Source organism: Pinus tabuliformis, chromosome 9 (genome assembly GCF_031772625.1).
Source record: "Pinus tabuliformis cultivar Carrire ecotype Pingquan chromosome 9, CPIR1, whole genome shotgun sequence".
Lineage (NCBI taxonomy): Eukaryota > Viridiplantae > Streptophyta > Pinopsida > Pinales > Pinaceae > Pinus > Pinus tabuliformis.
This window is the reverse complement of record NC_142307.1, coordinates 1,934,926,173-1,934,952,696: the sequence shown is the minus strand read 5'-3', so window position 1 is coordinate 1,934,952,696 and position 26,524 is coordinate 1,934,926,173. Positions and strand designations below refer to the sequence as shown.

Genomic DNA, 26,524 nt, shown 5'->3' with positions numbered 1-26,524 from the left:
GCCAAGAAATTTCTCTCAAACTATGAGGTATAGCTATTAAGGAAATTCTCTATTGGGTAGGCCAGTTTTGGCACCCAAATTGTACTTTGATATTGCTTAATAAGAAAACCCTCAGATAGCTGCACCGGTTTTTCCGCATTGAGTTTTTTCGGGAACATTGGTCCAAAAATAATGGTGTCATGTGGTGTGTTTGTTCTTGCTTTTTTTAGTTGTTGATCTGTAATATGTTGAGCATGCACTGGTGTTTATTTTCAGTATTTACTTTGTAAATAACTTGTTAAAGGAAAAATAACAAATAGATAGGAATAAATCAGATAAAGTGCATAAAGGGTTTCTAAACTAAGTAAACTTAGAAACTTCAACATTAATTGCATCCCGTAAGTGGACAAGTACACCAAATGGATGTCAAAGGTGCCTTGCTTCACGAAGATATACATGGAGCAGCCTCTTGGTTTTATCCAAGACTCTTCACTTGTGTTCAATCATAAAAATATCCTTGTTTGGTCTCAAACAAGCTCCTATTGCTTCGTATGAGAAGATGGATTCTTTTCTTCTCTCTTTAGGATCTTCTCGCATCCACTCTGATTCAAATGTCTATATTTTGCAGCAAGATGATGAACCACTCCTCCTTGTTCTCTACGTTGGTGGTCATTTTCACCAGGAGTTCACCTACCTTGATTAATCACAAGAAGTCCACTCTTCATCAACAATTTGACATGCTAGACTTAAGGCTCCTTCACTATTACTTCCTTGGATTACAGATCACTTAGTCTGCATTCTAGGTAGGTCTCTCTTAGCCCACGTATGCCTTGGATCTCTTGAGCAGATTTCACATGTTGGATTGCAACGCTGCACCCACGCCATTTCTGTCAGAAGTCAAGTTGTCAACCAAGTGTTCCACTCCTTTGGTCGATGCTACATTGTATGGGCAGCTTGTTGGAAGCCTTTTGTACTTGACACACAATCATCCCAATATCTCCTCTGTATTTGAGTTGGTTTCCCGGTTCATGTAGAAACCACATGAGCTTCATTGGAAAGCTGCAAAGAGAAATATTTGCTATAATAGAGGGAGAACACATATAACATTTAGTATTCTTCCAACAGTAATGCAAATTTAGTGGGTTATACTGACTCCAATTGGGCTGGTAACCTCGATGAACACAAATCTACCTCTGGAGTCTGGCTATATTTTCCATCTTGGCTCCAGTACCATTGTTTGGTCTAGTGAGAAGCAAGCTGCCATCACCCTTTCTTCCACAGAAGCAGAATACCAAGGTGTTGTTAATGCTGCCACCAAGTCTATTTGGACTCAATAGATATTGTCCGAGTTTAGTTTCCAGCAGGAGCAGCCTACTCTAATTTGGTACTATAATCAGAGTGCTATTCATATTTCCGGGGAACGAGTGGAGCATCGATGCACCAAGCATATGGAAGTCCACATGCATTACATCCGACAGTTGATTCACGATACAAGCATTGACTTGCAGTATTGTCACACACAGTTGCAGGTTGCTGACATATTCACCAAACCCTCGGCAGAGACTCAATATGTTGAATTTCTACCTTGCTTGGGGTGAAGGAAGTTGTTCGTTTGGAGTCCCAGTCTTTCTTCCTCTCTTTTTTTCTACTGTTCTGCACATTTTAATTGTAAGTGGGTGCCTATTATAGCTTTGTAGCCGGGACCCATTTTAGAGATTTGGCCCTTTATATGTCCCCAGGTTTCACTAAGGGGATGTCAGTGTACATACACACTTGCAAGTTCACTTAAGTGAATTATTGAATGTTCAATTGGTACACCTGCCAACCACCTCCTTAAACGTTGGACTCCTCCGAGTTTGCTATATATAGAGAGCCTCAATCTATATTTCAAACACAGCACATCTAACAGATGGAGTGATTCTTTTGTTCCTTCTATTGGTTATGAAAAGTTGATTTTCTGGGTTCTGCTGCCTGTATGGAATTTAATCTTGCAATATTCTTGTTGTTTTTAACAGAAGAGTAGCCCCTGACGTGCCAGCTTCGGAGAACAGAAGTGCTTGTATTCAATAGGCTGCCCCTCTAGGGCAGTTTCCTCTGCGAATGCCAGTCATTTGCGTTGCATAACCTCTTCCAGCAGTTGTTATGCTTCTCTTGACTTCAAAGGAAGCCCTCCAAAAATTAAGGACTGATAAAACGCAGACATAATAGGAAAGAAACAATCCAGAATGACAATCAGGATCAACTGCCAACGTGCATCGTTCTTTGCGTATAATTACTTGATTAATTAGTACAAACTGATGGAAAATCAAAACCCTGCCACAAAGGTAACGCAAACTTAAAACCCTAATGCAATATGTAATTCGAAACTTAAACGCTACACTAAGATAACATCTGATGCAAACCTTAAAAGCCTAAGACATCCCGTATATTAGATTAAAACTCTGATACTTGAAATGCAAACTTAAAACCCTAGCATTTTTTTGTTTTAACCTTGTGGCGTTTCTCTGCGATCTGCTCCTTTTCGTTCAGAGTGTAGACTTTTCTCTTTCGTTTCCGTTGCGGCTTCTTATTGTCGTTTTGACCGTCCTCTTCCTCCTCCTGGTTCTGGGAGGATTCGATGCGAGGGCGGGGAAGAGCGCGGGCATTATAATAATGAGACGGAGAGATTGAGAAATAAGAGTAGAAAGTGTTGAGGATGCGAACAGGATCGAGGAATAGGGCATTTCCATTGGGAATTCGATAAATGCCTGTTGACAAGAATTCCTCCAACCCATCCCTTGTCTTGGCTTCGTGTCCGTCTCCGCCTCCCATCGTGAGGAGAAATACAGTTCAGTTTATCTAGTCGGTTCTCCTGCAAGCATAAAACTCTTTCTCTAACCATATAAGTGGTCACTCTTTACGGCGTTTACAACATCCATGCATGCAGCAACGCTGCGTCGCAGTGTAGTTATTGATCATGTGCCCTATATGTTTGAAACATATTTTATTTTAATTTTTAAATATAATAATACTCATTTTTAAGCTCACATTTTATTTTAATTTCTAAATATAACCGGCCTGGAGTATGCCGTAAAACTGCTTCTGCTTGGCTAAGAGCTCGTCTTCCTCGGACGTAAGGAAACAGGTTAACGGCCCAAGACCCAGAGGCATCTGGCAGGAGTGAGAGCCTGCTCCCGATTACGGACCACCAGCAGGGTTATGCCAGGGGGCGTGGTTTTCCTATTTAACAGTGATGAGTCAAACCCAACATTCGCGGATAGCAGCCAGAGATGGCTGTCCTCACTGTTGGTTTGACACCTGAGTTGATAGGTTTTACCACCTTCGGAAAAAAAAAAAAAAAAATTTCTAAATATAATAATACTCATGATTGCCAAGTCTATCAATGCATACATACTCTACCCCCTCTAGTTTTGAACCTGTGACCTCTTATGAGCAAACACATGCTCTTAACTATTAGGTCCACTCCTATGATATTCATATTTAGGTTTTATTTTAATTATTTTTTAATGTATTATTTTATGGTTATGTGTTTTATGATTTAAATTGAAGTATAAAATTTAATGGTGGTTTAATTTACAGATAAAATAGATGTTTTTCTTTCTAGTTAATTTTAATTAAATTTGAGAGATTTTTAAAAACTTAAGTTTAAGTTGTTTAATTTATAAAAATTAGTGTGTAAGGGGTTTTTCAAGGTGTTCAATCTATTATACATTGAAAAAAATATTTGAAATAACAAAAAATTATAATCACAATCTTGCTTGAAAAAAACTATTTCATATTAATGTAAGTTTTGTATTTTACATTATTGTGTTCACGTGTCTTTTAGAACGTGTTATGGAGTGATGTTGTGGTAGTGTAAATTTTTGTTTGTAAACATTTACATGTGGACTCAATTAAAAAATAATAAAAAGTTAAAAATAATATAGAGTCCAATATGGATATGGGGGAGATGTTGATGTTCAGTGTTTACATTTAAATATTAACTCAATTAATAATAAAAGGTTAAAATTAATAAAAGTAAAATTCAATTTGTTATATTGTAATTTTGTTTTTATTAATAAAAGAAAATCTACATATCACATCAAAATATATAAGATGTAAATAGTAGTTATAAATTAAGATCCATTTTACCATAGAAATCAAAATAATGATTCTATAACCATATTTAAATTTAACTGCCTAGATCCATCTTAACCCGGGATCTATCAAGCACCAAAGGGATCAAATCTAAGGTGCAAACCTCTCCACACAGAGGGATCAAATCTCGCGAGGTGCAAACCTCTTTTTTGAGTGCAAAACTTGAGGAAAGGTTTGCACCTCGAGACATTTGATCCCTCTTGGTGCTTGATAAATCCAGGGTTAAGATGGATGTAAGGTAGTTTCAATCATGCACGGTCACACAAAATTTGTTGAACATCTATATTTTAATCATTTTAAATATATTAAATATGTCTAACATTAATTTGGTCATTTTAATTTTAAATTTACTTAGTTACCTCACTTTGTGGAGATGACAGGTATTGTTAATAACTTTAATGATGAAAAATGATTAAATAAGAAATTTTAATGCAAAGTGATAGTATAATAGTGTTGAATGATAGATCCTTGAGGGTCATCTCAATTGGTTTAGTTCCTGTTGTTAAAAGTGCATTGCTAATGAGAAGTCACGGGGTCAATTCACCTTAACACTCTCGGGATTAGGCTCTCCTAATGAGTCGACAGGAAGTGATCGCTTCAGGTAGATTTGTTTGGATAGTTTCCATGGACGTAGCAGCCACCGATCTCTGGTGTACATGAACCACATATTAAAAAAAATGTTGAACAACAGAAAATGGAGAAAAGGGTGGTTGAAATCGTGGAGCATTCAAATCTTCAACTCAAGCTATTATAGTAAACATCGTACATTGTCTCTCTTGCTCTCCAATATTAATAGTAGCTTTCTCCAATGCCAATCATTGTGACTTATGGAGCGTTAAACCCCAAGTAAGTGTCAATGGTAGTTGTTTTTTATTACCTCGGTTGAATGGAAAGTGACTAACAATGTTGAATGATGGAAAATGGGAATAATAAAAATGTAGGCAATTACAAATAGTTTACAATTTTAAGAAGCAAACATTTTAGGTAAATGAACATTTTATTTGAGATAAAAATTTAAGTATTTTAGTTATGGTTGAATTATTGTAACAAAGAAATCAATGCACGTCGACAATAAATTTTTTGTACTCACACTAAAATAAATATATATTAATAGTCTAATTACTTTGAAATTAATATATATCATACATCTAGTTACATCAAATAAAAAATCAACATCTACATTGAAATCAATGCAACTAGTACAAATAATCAAATAGGATTAGAAATCAACATTTACACTGAAATCAATGCATCTAGTGCAAGCAATCAAATAGGATTCATCTACACTGAAATTAATACATCCAGTGCAATCAGTGAAATAAGATTAGAAAACTACTACATTGAAATCAATGCAATCAATCAAATAGGATTAGAAACAACATCTACACTAAAATCAATGCATCTATTTCAATGAAAAAACGAAACAATCATGGCTTTCTAAATCCAACTTTTTTTACCTTTTGTAAAAGCCACACTTCCTCTTCCTCTATGGTTAATAATGTTCAATATTATATAATATATGTATTTGTCTTTGTGTATCTATTCTTTCTTCCCTCTCTCCCCCCTCCACCTCTGTGTTTATCTCGCTCCCTCTTTCCTTCTCTCTCTCCCACTCCCTCTCTTTGCCTCTCTCATTTTCCCTCTCTCTCCCTCGCCATATATATATATATATATATATATATACCTCCATCTCTCCTACCCTGTCTCTCTTTATCTCACCCCCCAAACGCATACACTTTGTCTCTCCATATTTATCTATCTCTACCTCCCTACCTCTCTATGTCATTATCTTCTTCCCTCTCTCCTCCCTCCATCTATATCTATATCCCCCTCTATCTCTCCTTCTTTGTTTGTCTATCTCATCCCCCAAACATGCACACTCTCTCTCCATATCTATCTAACACTCCCTCCCTCCATCTTCTCCTCCCTTTCTCTCTCTTCCCCTTCCCTCCCTCTCTCTCTTTCTCTCTATCTTCCCTCTCACTCTCCTCTCTCCATCACTCTTTCTCTCTACACCACTCTCTCTCTATGTCATTCTTCTTCCCTCCCTCCCTCTCTCTCTCTCTCTCTCTTTGCCCTCCAACTTTGTCACTATCTCTCTCTCTCTCTCTCTCTGCCCTCCAACTTTGTCACTATCTCCCTCCCTTTCTCTCTTTCTCTCTCTCTCTCTCTCTCTACCCTCCAACTTTGTCACTATCTCCCTTCCTTTCTCTCTTTCTCTCTCTCTCTCTCTTTGCCCTCCAAATTTGTCACTATCTCCCTCTCTCCCTCTCTCTCTCTCTGCCCTCCAACTCTGTCACTATCTCCCCCCCTCTCTCCTTCTCTCTTTCTCCCTCTTCCCCTCTTCAATCTTTGTGTCTCCCCCTCTCTCTCTTCCCCTTCACTCCCTCTCATTCTCCCCTCCTTCTCTCTCTCTCCTCCCTCCTTCTCTCTTCTCTCCCTCACTCTCTCTCCATCTCTCCCTTATCACTCCCTCTCTCTCGTCACCTTTATCTCTCTATGTCTTTGTTCTACCCTCCCTCTCTCTCCCCCTCCAACTCCATCTCTCTCTCTCTCTATCTCTCCCTCCCTCCCTCTATATTTCTCTTTCTCAATTCCTCTCTCTTCCTTCCTCTCTCTCCCTTTTTCTTTGTTGGAGAATGTAACTAGATTTGGTATTCATAATTACGTTTGTACTTATGACGTTGTATATTTGTTTTGTAATAGGAAGACAAAGAATTACTACTTTAAGCATGGGTTTCATGCTCAAATTGATTTGTCTAGTAGGTCAAGCATGTTCTTCATGGTCCTAGGGTTTATTGAATCAAGAGAATCTTTGTCATATGTATAAGACCCATTTAGGCAATTTGTAACAAGAAAGAAAAATTATTTTTGAGTCTAATGACCCCCTAGACGATCTAAACTTAATCAGGAATGCAACAACTTACAGATATGATCATAAACACATATATGCAACAGAAAAACACTTCATTTCATTAATAGAAAAATATTGAACTATGCTTACAAACATAATGGAAATAAGATAGCTCGGGCGATGGTAGCTTATCTCTTAAAAGAGATGTGGCGGCTACATGCCTCTGAACTGTGTTACAATGAGGCTCAAGGGCCTATTTATTATTGGAAAACATGAGAAAACTCTAAATAACCAAAACCCTAACCCCAAGAGATGTAACACCAAGAGTTTGTGGGCCCCGTTGGGGTTAGTTGGGTAGCCAACTTCCCAGGGTCATAACTTGATCATATTATCTCTGTTTAGCACATACGATACCTTGTTGGAAAGGTCTCTCTGAGTACTATAGGTTTCGTCATAGGCCCTTGACAAAGGCTATAGGCCTGCTGCAAACACACAAAAAAAAAAAAACCGTTTAGGGGGTCAAAACTTCTTAGGAAGTTTAGGACCCGAAAAACTGCTAAAAATAGTAAATGTTGAAATGAACAAGGAAAGAGATGACATTGATTGGGGGTTCTAGGTGGAATAGGCAAGTGGACACCAATATCAACCTGGATCATTCCTCCCCCCTTCGGAAGAAATGGTCCCCGCTGCATGTAGAGCCTCCATGAGGTGAGGAAATTTCTGTTGAACCTGGTCCCTAGTGAACCACTTGCCCTGGTGAAGGAGTTGGCCTACTTTTACAACTTGATATAGTTATATCCTCTGTTGGCGAGTGTTCTTGATCTGTGTGTCCATGATCTAATCAGTTGTGGCTTGTTCCATGCAGTCTGGGTTGAGCTCTGTTGGTGTGAGTCGTTCTGCGATGTCAGATGTGTCCAACAATTGTGGAAAGTATGGTTAAAGGCAATCTACATTGAACATTGGGTGCAGACCAAGGAACGGTGGGATGCTGAGCTCAAAGGCATTGTCACCGACGACCTTGGTGATGGTGTATGGCCCATATCGGAGCGGGCGAACCTTGCGGTGGGGTCCAGCAAGGCGCTCCTTCTGCAAATGTAGCCAAACTTTGTCGCCTACCTGGAACTTGTGCGGCACTCAATGTTGATCATGGCGTTGCTTGTACTTAGCATTGGCTCTATCCAATATATCATGGACCTGTTGGCGGATGTGTTGAATGCGCTCAATGAATTTGTTAGCCCTTTTAACTTCGGACTGAATGTGAGCCGAATCTACCTGAGTGGTTGCAAATGGTATGGCCACGTCAATGGGGCATAATGGTTGAAATCCCAACCCTACCTGAAAGGGGTTGTGGCCTGTTGAGTAGTGGAGAGCTCTGTTGTAGCTGTGTTGGACATAGAGGAGACTTTCATCTCACATGCATGGATGCTTTGAGTTGTACATGCGCATAATGTGTACGATCATCTTGTTGATAGCCTCTGTTTGACCATCAGTTTGTGGATGGAAAGTCATGAACTTAGTAAGTTTTGTATCCAACATCGACCAGAGACTTTACCAAATGCACTCAAGAATATGTTGTCTCGATTTGAGACAATGGACTATGGAATCCCAAAGTGTACCCATACTCACTCAAAGAAGAGCTTAGCAGTAGCCTCTACTATGATACTCTTCTTGTAGGCCGCCATGATGGCCATCTTAGAGAATCTGTCGATGACCACGAAAATTCAATTGTTGTCATGCTTAGTAGAATGAAGGCCCGACATGTAATCCATGGAGAAAGATTCCCAAGGCCGAATAGGAGTAGGTAGAGGAGTATACAGGCCCTGCTACTTGATGGTTGGTTTGGCAATGGCTCAAGTGGTATAGGATCTAATGTACTTCCCAACATCCTGACGAAGTTTTGGCCAATAAAAATACTTCTGCAATACCATCATTGTTTTCTCTACTCCAAAATGTCCAGCGACCTGATTGTAGTGCGCCATCCAAATCATCTTGGCATGCTCACTTGAAGGAACACATATGTGTCCCAGGTGGCATAACAGTGAATCATGAAGGTGAAAATTGGGAACTTGCTTCCCTTCCATAAGTGTCTGGTATATGTTGTCGAATTCTGGATCGCTCTGGTAAAGATGCAGCCACCCCGATGTCTCGTGCCCACAAGAGTTGAGCACAATGATCAGTGCCATGACCGGTGGTCGACTGAGGCAATCAACAACATTATTGGTGTTGCCCTTCTTATACTTAATGTTCAAATGGAATTGTTGCAAATAGGTGGACCATTTCTGATGGTGATCGTTTTACAACTTCCCTTGTGTCTGTATGAACTGTAGAGGTTAGTGGTCTGTGTGGATGATCGTTTCCTTCCCCAGAATGTAATGCTTCCAATGACAGCAGGCCTGCACAATGGAATACATTTCTTTGTCGTATTTGGGGTACTTTCGGACTGTGTCCGAAACTGCCTCACTGTGGTAAGCCACTAGATGCCCATGTTGAGTAAGAACCGCACCAATAGCATAGTCAGAGGCATCTGCCTCAATCTCAAATGGTTGTTGCAGGTCTGGTAATGTGAGCACTAGTGTAGAACAGAGGCAATTCTCCACTCGAAGAACATTTGTTTTTGGGTTTCTAACCAAAACAACTTTGCTTTCGCTCCGCCCTTGGTGACTTGACTTAAAGGCTAAGTGATATGAGAGAACCCCAACAAGAACCTACGGTAGAAATTGGCAAGACCCAAAAAGTTGTGGAGATCTGTTAAAGTGGTTAGGGTTGGCCAATCCCAAATGACTTGTACCTTGGATGGGTCCACATGTACACCCTGCTCATCAATGATGTACCCTAGATATTGAACCTGGGTCAGGCCAAAGGTGCATTTCTCCAAGTTAGCACACAGCTTATGTTGGAGCAGGGTTTTAAGGACCTGTCAAATATGGTGGAGGTGCTCTTCCCAACTCTGGTTGAAGATCAAGATGTCATCTAAATACACCACCACGAATGCATTGGTGAAGGGGCACAAGATGTCGTCCATCAGTCTCATGAAGGTTGCAGGGGCATTCGTCAATCCAAACAGCATGACCAACCATTCAAAAGGCCCTCCTTGGATTTGAAGGCACTCTTCCATGCATTGGAGGGTTTGATAGGCACCTGGTGATAACCTGACTTCAAGTCAATCTTGCTGAAATATTTTGACCTCCTTCAGCTAGTCCAAAAGGTCATCAACCCGTGGGATTAGGTACCTATTCCAGACAATGATCTTGTTCAACGCTCGATAGTTAATACAGAGCCTCTAGGTCCCATACTTCTTTTGTACCATACAATCATGCTCCCACAAGGTGATGAGCTTAGCCTAAAGTGCCCTTTCTGCAATAGTTCTTGAATCTGCCTCTTGATCTCATTGTTCTCCATAACAGAGCGTCGATAGATCGGTCCATTGGGCAGCGGCGCACCCGGGGTTAGATCGATGGAGTGCTTGACCTAACAGTGCAGAGGTACCCCTGTGGGTGAGGCCAAAATGTCCCTTTACTCCTCCATGACCTTGTCCATCTATTATTGTTGTGCAGAGGAGACCTGCCTGGAAGCCATGGCCACAACCTTCTTCTTGCCCTGGGGTGAATCATAAGGAAAACAAATTTCTTGGTATGGGAAATGATCTTTCGGCATTGCTTTGCAGTGACCAAAGGGATGGCGTAGGCGGGGCTACCTCTGGTATCCTGTACAACTTATTAGCCAAAGTAATAATCATATAGCGAGGTCTAGACTCATATACAACATGTCGCTTCCACAAGTATGGTTGTCCTAACAATACATCACAAACTTCAAGAGGATCAACGTCACACAGTACCTCTTCCACGAAGGGCTTGATGTTGTAGGGAAGGCGAGACTATTGGCTGACACAAAGATCTCGTCCTTGGTGAAGCCACCCGATGGTTTATGGTTGTGGATGTGCTATAGTCTTTAGGCCTAGTCGCTTCATGACCTTTGTTGAAATGAGGTTCTTTTGGCTCCCGCTATCGACAATGAACTACAACGGAGAACCCTTCACCCACATCTATGAGTGGAAGAGGCGTTCCCCCCTCCTCTAGATCTTTAGGCTCAATCTTGTGGATCTTAGTGGTGGCCACAGTGGCACTAAGCTCCGCATCAATGATCTGCTTCCCTTTGTCAGTTCCCTTATCGGGTTCTGATTCAAAGTTGGAACCTGTGTCTGATTCGGAAGCCTTCAACTTGGTCACTAGTGACTGCTTGGCCCAATACTCACTTGTATTGTTAGTGGAGCTCTTATGGAGCTCACACCATTTTCCTGTGTCCTTCTTCATCTTTGGGGTGTTGTTATTTGTTTGCAGCTTCGGTAGGCTGTCTTGGGGAGCATTGCCTTGGCTTGGTCTTTGTTCTATGGTTTGGGGGCACCTTTTCCTTGCTTTGGATTCACGGATCCAAAGTCTCGCTTCTTCTGTTTAAATTTCTGCTCAATCTTGACTGTGAAAATTTCTGAATCGAACAAGTCAGAAATCCTACTACAGAAAACTGATTTACATCACCTACTTGTATTCTTCATTTAACAAGTTATATTCAGAAATGTTTAGAAAATATTAATGTAAATACACTACCACCTACACCACTATACAAATCAAGAACTGGAAAATAAATGAGACAATTATGCAAAGGACACACTTATTTTTGGACTAAACATGCCCGGAAAAAACCAATGTGGGAAAACCTGTGCAACAACTCTGAGGATTTTCTATTATTAAGCAAAAGTTTTGAATACAAATGTTTGTTTCCCTCCCAACAAACCAGTGACAGAGAAATACAATGGCAGAGAACCTGAGTGAGTTTTACCTCACTTCACAGTGCAGAATCTGCCTGATCCGGCTACGAAACTGTCTGGCCCCAGCTACAACTTCACTGCCCTTCAAAGTAACTGTGTGGAGCTCTCTGAGGCTCTGCATCAACACTTTTTCCCACTGCGTTAGCTTTCCCGAAAGTTTATGGTAGCTCTCCGGCTTAATGCGTGGAAGGCAGCTCTTCGTCTGCTCTGACCCTCTTGGCTATGCGTGGGCCCAAACTGGCCCAGCGTCAGCTCTCCCGGCTACTGCGTTGCCTCCACTAGTTTCTCTCCGCCTCTATGTTAGTATTCTAGAACTATCACTACCCCTCAGCTGCAAGATGCCCCCAATTGATTTTCCTCCTGAGAACTTCTCACCTCAGAAAATCGATTTCCTCAATCTCTCCATGTATCTTCTCCAACTGACCCCAAGCCTCCATTTATACTTTTCATGTTGAGAAATCAACGGCTAAGATTAAACTAGACTTGATCCTCGTCTCTTAGAAACTTCTCATCCATATTTCATTAATACCCGTTAATATTTTAATTTTCCTAAGGTTAGACTTAGGAACCCCATTAAAATATTAATTATTTTAATAAAATACAATCCAGGTGGAATTTCACCAAACGATTTCTGCGTCTTGGAGATCTCATGTGTTCTAGCCCCTCCACAAAATTTTGGAGCTAGAGCACATCCGATGCTACCCAAAAATCAACACTCCCTCTTAGCGAGGAATGTGTTCTAGCAATACTTCCCAACATAAGTATCACACTGATCCATGGCATCGGTCCTCTACGTTGCTGATGCTCAGTCTGCTACCTTTCATCCACTATGTTGCTGCAATCTGTACTACTTCCCATGACACTACCACTGTCACTGCTGCAACTGTACTACAACTCCCTCTCAATATGATGCATCATGCTCCCCATAGCACTGACAATGCTAATTTCTGCACTGCAACTCAGTTGTTGAGAAGTAAGCAATTGAAAATCCACCCAAATGTTGACATGTTGATCAGTATAGATGCCCTGTGATGCTGAAGCTACCTCTGCTACTAATCTGTGCTAACCCTCTGATGCTACTGCACTATTGTTGTATATGTTATGTGCCTCTTGCACTTCTCAACACTACTACGCTACACTGCCACTTTTGCTCCATCATCCCTTGCACCAACTAACTCCCGTCATTCTGCTACTGTCATTAAGGGCTCCCGTAGTATGTGATCCAAGAGTGTGGGCACCTCAAGGATCCTGCCCAATATCATAGTCCTCCTGACTACAACTAAATATCACCCCACCTCTTCTCTAGAGGTGCATGATCACTCATGGCGCAATCATCATCATCGCACTCTTTGTCAACTTGCACTGGAGCAGCCTTTGAGTCAAACTTCTCCTCCTTACCCTTCTTCCGAGGACACTGAGTGGCAAAATGACCTAGTTCTCCACATTTGAAGCATCTAACTTTGGATATATCTTTCTTTTTCCTCTTCTGCTACCCTTGTTGTCCCGCTGATGCAAGAGTTGCATCCTCCTCTTCCTCCTTCTTGGATCTCATCCCTTTGTTGTCGCTTCCTTCTTTGGTCAACCGTCTGATCTCTTCCTGTCGAAGATTTGCCCACATATCCTCCCAACTAGGGAGAGGAGCCCTGCCCAAAATGCTCTAAACAAAGGTTTCTCAGTCTTCAGTGAATGCATTCAGGGCAGTCCTGACCATGAATTCAGGATCTGGTGTAGACCCTACGGAAGTTAGCTGCTCTCGGATCCCTTGCAACCTGAGAATAAAGGGATCGATTTCTTCTCCTTTCTGCATCTGATACTATCTCAGCTAACTCTCAAGCAACATCTTTCGTTGAACGGAAGTTCCCTTGTACAAAGTGGTCAACACCTCCCACATTTCCCTTGTTGTGTCCTTCTCAACAATATGTGGGATCACATAATCCTTGACCTCGTCCAAGATCACGCACTTCACTTTTGTCTGATCCTCCTTATACTCTTTAGAGGATCAGCATCAATAGGAATAAAAACCATCTTCAAGGCATAATCCTTGATGTGATTTTTGTCTAAAAATGCTAGGATCCTGGCCTTCCAGATAACAAAGTTGGATGCTCCATCCAACCTATCCTGATCCCTTAGTCCATTAATTGCCATCTATGCTCAAATGAGTGTCAAACAAGTTCTCTTCTCCCTTTTTCATTGTTGCCCCAACAAAAACTCGGATCTGGATTTCTTTGGCGCTAGAAATCCTCTAAGGAACGAGCTCCCTTTGAAATTTGATTTCCTTCATGGAAATCCTTCTACCAACAACTGTTGAACCACCCCTCTCTGATCTCTCTTTGCGGCTACTCAACACTAGATCTAGATTTCTTGGCAAGAAATCTTTTGAGGAACTTATTCCCTCTACTTTGCTTCTGCCCCACTAGGTATTGTTCTGCACTAACAGAATCAATACCCCACTAGCAACTCTAGATGAAATTTGCGTTGCACCTCTAGCCCTGACAACTGGAAAACCGAGACTCAACAGTCTCTGCGTTGGCCTAGCAATCACTACGCTACTCTCTGCAGCAACAACGTCACACAAACAGGCTGACGCAGGCTCTGTGTGAGCCTCCCTTGGTGACTAGGTCACCCCTCCTCTACTCTGTCGACCAAAAACTGCATTGTCACTCGAGACAGCTAACTTCGCACACAGATTTCCTTTCACCAATCGCTTCAGTCCTCCTTGATCTGCAATCACTCTAATACCATGTGAAAATTTCTGAATCGAACAAGTCAGAAATCCTACTGCAAAAAACTGATTTATATCACCAACTTGTATTCTTCATTTAACAAGTTATTTTTCAGAAATGTTTAGAAAATATTAATGTAAATACGCTGCAGCCTACACCCTTATATAGATCAAGAACTGAAAAATAAATGAGACATTCATGCAAAGGGCACACTTATTTTTGGACTAAATGTCCCCAGAAAAAACCCAATGCGGGAAAACCGGTGCAGAAGCTCTGAGGGTTTTCTATTATTAAGTAGAAGTTCTGAATACAAATGTTGGTTGCCCTCCCGACAAACCAATGACAGAGAAATACAATGGCGAAGAACCTGAGTGAGTTTTACCTCATTTCACATGGCAAAATTCGATTGATCTGGTAGCAAAACTAGTTGGGCCAGGCTACAACTTCGCTGCCCCTTCACAGTAACTGTGTGGGCCTGCGTGGAGCTCTCTAAGGTTCTAAGTCAACTTTACATCATCGCTTTTGCCAGCTGCGTCATCTTTCCTGACTGTTTCGGCAACTCTTCGGCTTTCTGCGTGGAAGGCAACTCTTCCTCTGCATTGGCCCTCCTAGCTCTGCGTCAAGGCTGCATGGGCCCAGACTGGCCCAATGTCAGCTCTCCCGACTATTGCGCTGCCTCCACTAGTTTGCCTCCACCTCTCTATCAGTATTCCCGAACTATCACTACCCCTCAGTTGCATGATCTCCCCAATCGATTTTCCTCCTCAAAACTTATCACCTCATAAAATTAGTTTGCTCATTCTCTTTGTGTATCTTCTCTGTGAGAATCTCTGAAGCTACACAACAAAAAGCCTATTGCAATAACTGGTTTATCATCTCCTACTTGTTCTTTACATTCAACAAGTTATTTAATTACTTAAACAATGATGAAAAACACTATTGCAGCCTACACATACATACAGATCATGAATTGAAATAAACTGAGACAATCACACAAGGAACACCGTTATTTTTGGACAATCATCCCCAGAAAAACCCAATTCGGGAAAACTGGTGCAGCATATAGATGGTTTGTATTATTAAGTAGATTTTTGAATACAACTAGGGTGTCAAATCCAACTCACCTAATAGAGAATAAACCTGGCAAAAGTACCTCTATCCGGAGACAGATATTTTGGCAATCCAACAACTGGATGATTAAATCCCACATATGACAATTGTTGTTCCCAGTGATGGGCAACGATGGTTGCTCCTTTAAGGAACTGCATTAGCCCCTCTAGCTTCTGCGTCACCCTCTTTGGAGTTGCGTTGTCTCTCCTACTGTTGCCCTGCCTCTTTGTTATGTATCCTCGACCTTGGATTGAAGTCCCTCTGCCGAACTACCCCTCTCACTACAACTCAAATCACTTAGCTCGACTTTCTCAGCAAACCACGCCCCAGAAAAATTGAACTCTTTGATCTTTTGGTGTATCTCCAACTAACCCTCAAGCCTCCTCTTATAATTTTCCTGTTGATTAATCAACTGTCGTGATCTAATCTCTAATCAATGGCTAAGATTAAAACATGCTTGATCCTCGTCACTTAGAACCTTCTCACCCATATTTTATTAGTACACATTAATATTTTTATTTTCCTAAGTTTAGACTAGGAACTCATAAAATATTAATTATTTTAATAACTCCTCATCTGGGTAAAATTTCTCCAAACGATTTCAGGGTTCTTGAGATCTCATGCGATAGCCCCTACACAAAATTTTGGAGCTAGAGCACATTTGATGCTACCAAAAATCAACATTCTCCAACTGACCCCAAGTTTCCATTTATACTTTTCCTATTGAGAAATCAACGACCGAGATTAAGTCTCTAATCAACGACTAAGATTAAATTAGACTTGATCCTCGTCTCTTAGAAGCTTCTCACACATATTTTCATTAATACCCATTAATATTTTAATTTTCCTTAGTTTAGACTTAGGAACCCCATTAAAAATATTAATTATTTTAATAAAATACAATCCTGGTGGAATTTCACTAAACGATTTATGTGTCGTGGAGATCTCATGTGCTCTAGCCCCTCCACAAAATTTCGGAGCTAGAGCACATCCGATGCTATCCAAAAATCAACATTGACAGCGTACCGATACACCATGCCAAGCGAGGAAATGTCCAGGAACTCCATCTCGTCCTGAATGTACTTATGTAGACAACCACGGTACTTGAGCACCAAATGCCGCTCAGTATCCTTGATACCCAACTTTGTGCGAAGGGAATGGAAAATATTTGTGAACTCTAACACATCTTGGTCCCTTCCCTGCCATAGTGTGATGCAGGAAAGTGTTCCCTATGCAGACAGAGGCAACCTCTCTAGCCCTAGAGTGGGTCTAGTCACAAACAAGGACAGATCAACAATAACTTTCCTTAAACAGTCATAGTTGGAGGCCTACCTCAACCGGTGGTCGATGGAGTTCCGTTGTGCTGCTCCAGCTTCCGCTTTCTTCTCCTAATGAGTGATCAACTTGAAACAATGCAAAGGAAATACAACAAAGCATGTAACCGGAAAACAACAATGATATATTTACTCACAAAGTCAAGAAGTCATGAGTTATCAAGTAAATTACATACAAGACATAGGAAAACATCATTGATTGTATTAATAATGGAATAAGAGCAAGCTTACAACCAAAGTCTTGACGTCGCAAGCCTTCTCAGAGGGATCCAGCCAACATGTTTTTCAAGCATTCACTCTTTGAAGATGGATCTCCCAACATGCAAGATTCTCTCTCTCACTCATAAGTTTTACACAAAGTTAAGGGCACTTCACAACCTTCCACAAACTATCAACAATCCCACACTTGTCACACTCACTCCAGCTACACTAACAGCACTGCTGAATCCAAGAACTTACCAATTAGCCAACTATCAAAAACTAGCAGTGCATAGCAATGGTGAGAGTTTAACTAGGAGAAGGAGTCTCCATGAAAGGTGGAAGGGTGAGCTTATCCCCAATGAAGGTAGCACAAATGACGGAACAACCACACTAGAGGAGGAAAGGCGACACAAACTATGCCAACAACCAGGTCTGGAGTCATATAGAAGGCCGACTGTTGGAACAAATTCGCCCAATCTGGATCATCGCGGGTGAACAACTGAGCTTTAGTGCTGACATCGCGAGTAAGCAATGTAGCTAGTCAGATCATCACTAAAGATAAAAAGTAACCTCGTGCCGGAGCATGAAATCGGACCATCGCGGGAATCAGATGTACTTCCGCGCTGGCAGCGCGGCTGGACTATTTATGAGCACCCTTCAGTGCGTATATTAAGTGCATAGTCGCGATGAGGGTAGATAACTTAGGAAAAGTGGGTCATTTGGCAGCACAAGAGAGCATTTGTTCAATATGAGCATGTTGGACTTGGACACATGACACAGTAGAAGGACTGGGGTGAAGGCAGTGACAAATTACTGTATAATAGATGCCCCCTAAAGTATGAAGCCCGAGAGAGTGGGAGGGGTGAAATGCTTTACGAAACTAACTGAGCCGGAACACCATCTGGAAGATCCTGCAGGCACAAGTATAACTGATATCTCTGATAGTGAAATATATGTAGTCTAGGCATGGACGCAGCCATCCAAAAGACTTAAGAACTAGGTCTATGGTATGGACGCAGCCATCCAGCTAATAAGACCATGATAATGATAAAGGTATGGTCGCAGCCATCCATGAAGACTCAGGTATGGTCGCAGCCATCCATCAATGAGTCATGTAATCATGAACCAATCCACGCAGCCCGAACATGTGTAATCTGAGTTCGGGGTCTTGAACCCAACTGACCATAGTACAAATTCTAACATGCGAATAGATGTGCTGAGGTCGAGCATGATAGAAAATCGCTTGATTACCGGTCAATGATGAAAACTGTTAACAAGCGCGAGAGAAACCACCAATAATGCTAATGGTTCTCAAGGTACTATCTAGCACAATCCACGAAGTGTGAAGAAGGAGCTGAAGTCGAACACTCGTGGAATCACCTAATCGACGACCAATGATGAAAGTCGACCGTCAGGTGCGAAGAACTTGCCATTGAGGCATGCAAGCTCTAAGGTACCAAAGGGGATCTCTAGATCAATCTCCTAGATAATGAGCTGATGTCGACAGGAGACGATCCGTCACAGGAGGGCCATAATGTTTCCCCCATCAACGACATGAGATAAGGAACAAGCGGTAGATGGCGAAACAGAGTATCAGAGGAGGAGGCAAGGATGTAAATTGCAGAAGGATTATACTCTTGAACATGTCAGCGACATGACTCCAGAGGGTGGTAGCATTCAGGTACCAAGGGATCAGAGGCTCGATGGAGACGGTGTGAATTGGATGGAATGAGGCTAAATGGCAACCCAAACCCACGGAAGGCCAAATGACGATGTATGGATATCCCAACCCGACAAGAAGCAAAAGTGTCAATGTTCAAGAGTGACTAGCTGCCAATGATGATTTCCAAATTTCCCCCCACCATTACTAGCGAGTACCCCAATTATTTTTGAAAACAAGCTTGAAGGGGATAACATATGCTTGTAATATAAGTTCGACCATCAGTCGAATCCAACCTAGTAATAGTTTAACGAGCCCTAGGGAGGAGAAGCTCGAGTCTCGTCATGGTGACGAGTCCAATGTCGTCAAGGTTTAACGAGTCCGACATAGGTAAAACTCAGAGTCTTTTTCATGTTTAGAGAGTTTGAAAAAGACACGGAAAAGAAAACTCTAGGGGGGTCCTTTTTCGTAGATTTGTGTCTCTCGAGCTCGAAAAAGTATAAAACGATACTCGAAAGAACTGCTTGACCATTACGATCAAGGAGTACTTTTCGTGATTAGTGACCTTGACCCGAAAAAGTAGAAAAGTGATCGACGTCACGTCGTTTCGTAACCAGTAACGAACCCGAAACGACAAAGGCTTGGCAATCTTTTCGTGTTTACATAGTCAGAAAAGAGCTTAAAGCCGATCGCCTCTTATTTCTTTTAACGAGTCAAAAGGGAAAAATACTCGGCAATCTTTTCATATTTTACGAGTTAGAAAAGAGCTTAAAGGTGACTCGTCCTAGAGGAACGAGTGGTATAAAGGGTAGCAACTGGTTCCGGCAATGGTGGAACTGCTCAAAACATGTAATGGTCAAGAGGCTGGCTAATAAAACCACTCATCATTGTGGTTCCTCAGGAAAGGATAAAAAATCAAGTGAAAGCATATGATCAGCCAAAGAGATGGTGGTGATGGAATGAAACAACCAAGGCTCATCTAGCAGAATTTAGCGGATAAAAATGACAATCACGAGGTGTAAATCAGGTATGGGTTCATTTTTACACAAGCTTGAACCATGGAGAACTCTGCTTGGATTCGGTTTCATGTTTACACAAGCTTGAAATGAAAAACTATGCTTGTTATAAGTTCGCATGCCCCCAACATAATGACGCAAATCAAGGTACATGCCCCCCAAGCTTCATTGCATTCAATGAGGTGGATGGAATGAAGGTTCACATTCGAGATCTTGGAAAGACTCAACTTGGATTTTACGAGATCTTAATCAAAGACTCGATTTGGAAAGGGAAGTTGTTTCATTTTTTAATGAGACTGACACAGTGAAAAAGAACTATCCTCATAACCCTTGTTTCATTTTTTAACGAGGTTGACATAAGATCAAGAAATTTCCTCAAGACTCCGTATTTCATTTTTTAATGAGCTTGACACAAGACAAGGAACCATGCTTGTGACTCCTTGTTTCATGTTTTAACGAGGTTGACACAGGAACAAACTATCCTCGGGACTCCTTGGTTCATTGGCCATATGAGAACATGGCTCCCAAGAGGTCTTCGCGGGATGGAAGGGACACACTCTGGGAGGAATACATGTCATGAGGTACTAATGACAGATCGGGTTCCAATGCCCCCAGTACATGATGTAAGAGACCATTTGCATGATCGTCAGCAGAGGCGGAGACGGAACAGGTAGCCACGTAATTGACTTGTGGCGAGGAAGGTACTGCTTGTGAGCAAGAACCAATAGGGGATGACGGCTGCACAGGAGGCACCGGGGGACTAAAGAACGATAATTGATCAATGGCCACCATTCTTCCGTCATGTGGAAAACAAACCACACAGAAAAGTGAAGAGACGAGGGCCCCATGGCATAAACATAGTCACAACCAAGGAGAAGACTGAAATCTAAAGCACCTTGGACAACCATGACGTCTATATAGACGATTTTGCCTCCCAAAGTAACAGGAAGCTTCGGGAGGATCCCTAAAGGTTGACTGTTTCCTCCGTCAAATGCTAACAGATTCTGTGTGACTGGCACAAGTTGTGGGGAGCCCAAAGCTTGCCAAGTAATGAAAGGCATGAGGCTAACCGACGCACCCTCATCCAAGACAGTGCCAGGTACTGCCTTATCATAGGCATGTACTGTAATCTGGAAAGGCACATAGGATGGAAGGCAGAAAGCAGTCAAGTGACTCCAGTCGAAGGAAACGACTGAACTACTTGGTGGGGGAATCATATGATTGCCCCCCTGCTCTACAGGAATCGAAGAAGGACTCTCTTGATCAGCGGGGATAGGAGGGTCATTTTCGGACTCTGGAGAATCTGATGAGACGAGAAGAACATGAGCATGATGCTCTTCCGAAACAGAGTGATCAACAGGTGGTGAACCCAAGTCGACACTCTCTCCGACCAATGGTTGGTCTGGAACAGGCTTAGCACAGCCAGGCTCAGAAGGAGGAGGACAGACAAGAGAAGAATCTAAGTCAATCTCTTTGTCAACGGGAGAGGGTCTGAAGGGAGCCTCTGATAACCAACGGGAAGTTGGGGGGAAGAAGCTGTAAGACTTGTCAAAATGGTGGAAGCTTTATCCTTAAGCGGACAAAGGTGAAGGGGATGGTTGCCTTCACATAGCCTATAGGGGAATCGAATCTTCCCTTTCTTTTTACCGTTGCCAGTTGATAGGGTAGGATCGCCATGAGCTTCAGAGGACAATGAGGGATGAGCCGGATCATGAGACCATGCTTCTAAGATCCTAGGAATGCCAGGACAATCACGAAGAAGATGGTCACCCTTACACAATTTACAAGGAAACTTAACCTTCCACGGAGGAGCAGAAGGTGGTCCGACCTGAGATGTTCTCGGAGCAGTAGCTGCACAGGTGGCCTCGCATTTATCGGACTTCTTCTTCTTCTTCATCATCTTCTTCTTCTTCTTAGTCTCCTGGTTACTAGATGTGAAACTTTCACTAGGCGAAGGAGGAGAGGAGGAGGAAGAAACAGGGGAAGAAGGCGTAGGCTCAACCTTGGAATCATCGTGCCGTGGTTCAGACGAAGAAGACGGTGGAACAGGAGTCATGACGCTTGGGACCACCGAGGTTGAAAACAACCATACGGGCAAACCGATGGTTAACCCAGGCAAAGACAATGTTTCCATATACGGAGCACCGACATTTCCAAATGAAGGAAACAGACCAGGATTTCCATCTAGGGGAAAACCTTGGCCGATAGACTCGGGGAATGTTGCCATCGAGAACGAGCCTGAAAAAACACTCTTCTCACAACCAAGAACTCGAACTATTACCAGGAATATTTCGTGGGCAGTAAATTTTATGACGTAGGAACAAAACTTGACCTTTTCATGTTTCAAGAGTCGAGAAAAGGACAAAAAGATGACTCTATCTCTTTCGAGGTTTAATGAGCCTGAAAGGAAAAGTGCTCAGATGGACCTTTTCTTTTAGGGAGTCCGAAAAGGAACGAAAGTGACTACTCTGGAGAACTAGGCAAAAGGTTTACCAAACAACCCGTAAAACTGCATATACACCTTGGCAGTCATATGAAAACCAAGGACTTTCCGTACGACAATCAATCTTCCCGAATGCTGTGTTTAGTGTGTTACGGTTTGCAAGGCGGCAGACATGGCTTCCTAAGGATAAAGGATGATAACCTAGTGGGGTCTCCCAACATATACTCGACGGTACATGGGAGCACAATTTCGTACTAGACCGCTATTGAGTCACAGAAGGAGGAATCACCCAACCTTGAGTGAAAACAATAGTGACTAGGTTTAACGACGCCGGAGCACGTCTCTAGCCTAGACTTATAAATAGTGTGCGTTATGTTCCAATGCGTTGTTAGATTTATTCAGATCATTTTAGAGTTGATCTTGAATTATGTTTCAGTTTTCAGGCCTTACGTATGTATACAACAAATCCTAGGATGCAGCTAGAATGAGCAAAAAATCATTTTTCTTCAATGAACACCTACCTACGGGAGGGTAGAGAGATCATTCCCAAACCAAGAAAACCAAGAGAAACAAAGACAGTCACTCAATGCATACAGACATCAATTCCTAAAGTGCATGGATACTGCTAATGAGAGATTTTATCATTCGCTTTCCAATATGCAATCTTGAAATGCAAATTCACTTTCACTTTCGCATGTTAAATGGATGCAATCTTTTTGTTATTGATGTCTCTGAGTCTAGAAGAAACAAATAAGCAAACAAGCAAGTGTGGAAAAACGGGTTGATCCAAACAATTGTGATCTATGTTCGGTAGTGAAAAGAAATCGAATCAATACCAAAGGTTGGATCAATAATAGTCACTAAACAATCAACCAAAATGAGCAATGGGGAAGGCTCAATCAAACCGACAAGAAAGCTGCAAATGAACCTTGAGCAAACCAACAACCAAGCCAACTGATTCAAGGAGCTTGAAATAATGGACTAGGTCACACAGGAAAAAAGCAAGATTCATTCAACAAAGCCAATGAAAGAGTGCCTTAACCATAAACAGTGAAAAAACAAGCTACTAAGCAAGCGAGAAAAGCAAAGGACCAGCAGGACTGATGGGCTCAGGAGGCAGAATTGAGAAAATCAATTCTACAGCAATCAGCGCGGGTAATACACAAGCAACTAGCGCTGATAAAGAACTAACTGCAGCAACAAAGCGATGTCAACATGGAAGTACACAACTTTTCTGCAATGGATGGATTTACAGAGCCGTCGCGACTGTGAGATGTAATTACGCAATGCACAGGATTTTACAAAAGGGTGAGCGCGATGACAATGCGACTATTAAATTTTTATCCGCGATGATGTTCAAAACAATGACAGGCGAACAAAAAACTCCTGAACCAAAACCAAGCAATCCTTCAATCAAATAGAGGTATTTCCCAGATCAACCTAGGAAACTCAAAAGACTGATAACCAATCCCCAAACTTCAAGAGAGACCAAATCAAAATCAAAACAAGAGCAAACAAGAGAAGAACATAGGCCAAACTCCCTAGCGGAGTCACCAATTTGTGATGCAGGAAAGTGTTCCCTCTGCGGACAGAGGCAACCCCTTTAGCCCTAGAGTCGGTCTAGTCACAAACAATGACAGATCAACAATAGCTTTCCTTAAACAGTCATAGTTGGAGGCCTACCTCAACTGCTGGTCGATGGAGTTTCGTTGTGCTGCTCCAGCTTCCACTTCCTTCTCCTAATGAGTGATCAACCTGAAACAATGCAAAGGAAATACAACAAAGCACGTAACCGAAAAACAACAATGATCTATTTACTCACAAAGTCAAGAAGTCATGAGCTATCAAGTAAATTACATACAAGACATAGGAAAACATCATTGATTGTATTAATAATGGAATAAGGGCAAGCTTACAACCAAAGTCTTGACGTCGCAAGCCTTCTCAGAGGGATCCAGCCAGCATGTTTTTCAAGCATTCACTCCTTGAAGATGGATCTCCCAACATGCAAGATTCTCTCTGTCACTCATAAGTTTTACACAAAGTTAAGGGCACTTCACAACCTTCCACAAACTATCAACAATCCCACACTTGTCACACTCACACCAGCTACACTAACAACACTGCTCAATCCAAGAACTTACCAACTAGCCAACTATCAAAAACTAGCAGTGCATAGCAATGGTGAGAGTTTAAATAGGAGAAGGAGTCCCCATGAAAGGTGGAAAGGTGAGCTTATCCCTAAGGAAGGTAGCACAAATGATGGAACAACCACACCAGAGGAGGAAAGGCGACACAAACTATGCCAACAACCAGGTCTAGAGTCATCCAGAAGGTCGACTATTGGAACAAATTCGCCCAATCTGGATCATCGCGGGTGAACAACTGAGCTTTAGCACCGACATCACGAGTGAGAAATGTAGCCAGTCAGATCATCGCTAAAGATAACAAGTAACCTCGCGCTGTAGCATGAAATCAGACCATTGCAGGAATCAGATGTACTTCTGCGCTGGTAGCACGACTGGACTGTTTATGAGCGCCCTTCAACATGTATATTAAGTCCATAGTCGCGATGAGGCAGATAACTTAGGAAAAGTGGGTCATTTGGTAGCACAAGAGAGCATTTGTTCAATATGAGCATGTTTGACTTGGACACATGACACAGTAGAAGGACTGGGGTGAAGGCAGTGACAAATTACTGTGTAACACGTAGCGTGGTCCACTTTATGTATTTGTCTTCATATCTCCCAACATGGTAATATTGTTTCTTGATGGTGTCTCAGAAAGAATTCCAAGTGGGTGCGACTGAAAACAACGAGGGCTCACTCTCTTACTTTTGTTCACAGTGGGTTTCCCACCAATCCTTGATGTGTGGGGCAGCTTTAAGAAGTGCAAAAGTAATCTTTTCTCGATTGGAAAAGTCATGAATTGAAAAATATCCTTCCAATAGATTTAACCATTTATCTACGACATCTGCATCCTTCAGGCCTTTGAATATGGGAATATCGAAGTTAACTTGTACCTTAAAAGAAGTGGAGCCTCTAAAGTGGTTGCTGGATGAAGATGCATTGCCTGTGGGTAGTCGTCGAAGGATCTAGGTAAAATTATCCAACATCGCGTCACTCGAGGGCTTCCTCGAGCAACATTTTGAAAGGATCTCCTGCCCCCTCATCTTTCTTTTCTTCCGCCATGGGAGGTCGTCGGGTTTTGCGAGGTTGATCTTGCAATGGTTCAACCAGATCAAGCCCTAACTCCTTATACCCTGACCTCGTTGGGGACATGCAAAGAAAAACAGAGAAAGAGCATACCACTTTGATACCACTGATCTGAACTTAAACAGGAACGCAACAACTTACAGATATAATCATAAACACAGAGATGCAGCAAAAAAACACTTCATTTCATTAATAGAAAAATACTGAACTATGCTTACAAACATAATGGAAATAAGATAGCTCGGGCGATGATAACTTATCTCTGAGAAGAGATGTGGCAGCTACATGCCTCTGAACTGTGTTACAATGAGGCTCAAGGGCCTATTTATTATTGGAAAACATGAGAAAACCCTAAACAACCAAAACCCTAACCCCAGGAGATGTAACACCAAGAGTTTGTGGGCCCCGTTGGGGTTAGTTGGGTAGCCAACTTCTTGGGGTCATAACTTGGTCATATTATCTCCGTTTGGCGCGTATGATACCTTGTTGGAAAGGTCTCTATAAGTACTATAGGTCTGCCGCAAGTCATTGCCTATGGCTATGGGCCTGCCGCAGACCCCAAAAAAATGTCGTTTAGGGGGTCAAAACTGCTCCGGAAGTTCAGGACTCTAAAACTGCTAAAAATGGTAAACAAGGAAACATATGAAACTGACTAGGGGGTCTAGGTGGAGTAGGTGGGTGGACACCAATAGCCACCTAGATCACAAGACCAAGTTGGCCTTACCAAATAAAGTTGGCCTAGAAGAGGCCTATTCGACCCCTTGAGAAGGGTAATATATAGAAGATGTTAGGGTCCTATAAATATAGTAGTCTAGTGATCCAGGCCTGGGTGTGATGAAGGGCCCTTCCAAGACCTTTTACTTTCATGATGTGTTAAATTGCATTTTTAAAAGAACATAAATGAATACATGTGCATGCTGTAAAGAAGAGGAACATGACAATCATCAACACATGAAAACATAAACTGTTGATAACGGAGTTCGTCTAGGAGGGACTACGTCTCCGAGCCCCGGTGTCAAGATGGTGTAGG

General features: G+C 42.0%; 1 protein-coding gene across 7 annotated transcripts in view; it reads right to left on the bottom strand.

Moving 5' to 3' along the window:
- Positions 1 to 2,931, bottom strand: part of LOC149156703 (Methyltransferase MT-A70 family protein) — a 300,777-nt gene extending 297,846 nt beyond the window's left edge. For 5 of the 7 annotated variants that reach the window (XM_089438423.1, XM_089438422.1, XM_089438424.1 and 2 more), the window contains exon 1: positions 2,470 to 2,931. In XM_089438423.1, the coding sequence (XP_089294549.1) occupies positions 2,470 to 2,790 (321 nt within the window). In that variant the 5' untranslated portion in view covers positions 2,791 to 2,931. The remainder of the gene's footprint in view (positions 1 to 2,469) is intronic. The other 2 variants (XM_089438425.1, XM_089438426.1) reach the window with 2 other exon arrangements.
- Positions 2,932 to 26,524: the final 23,593 nt, after the last annotated feature.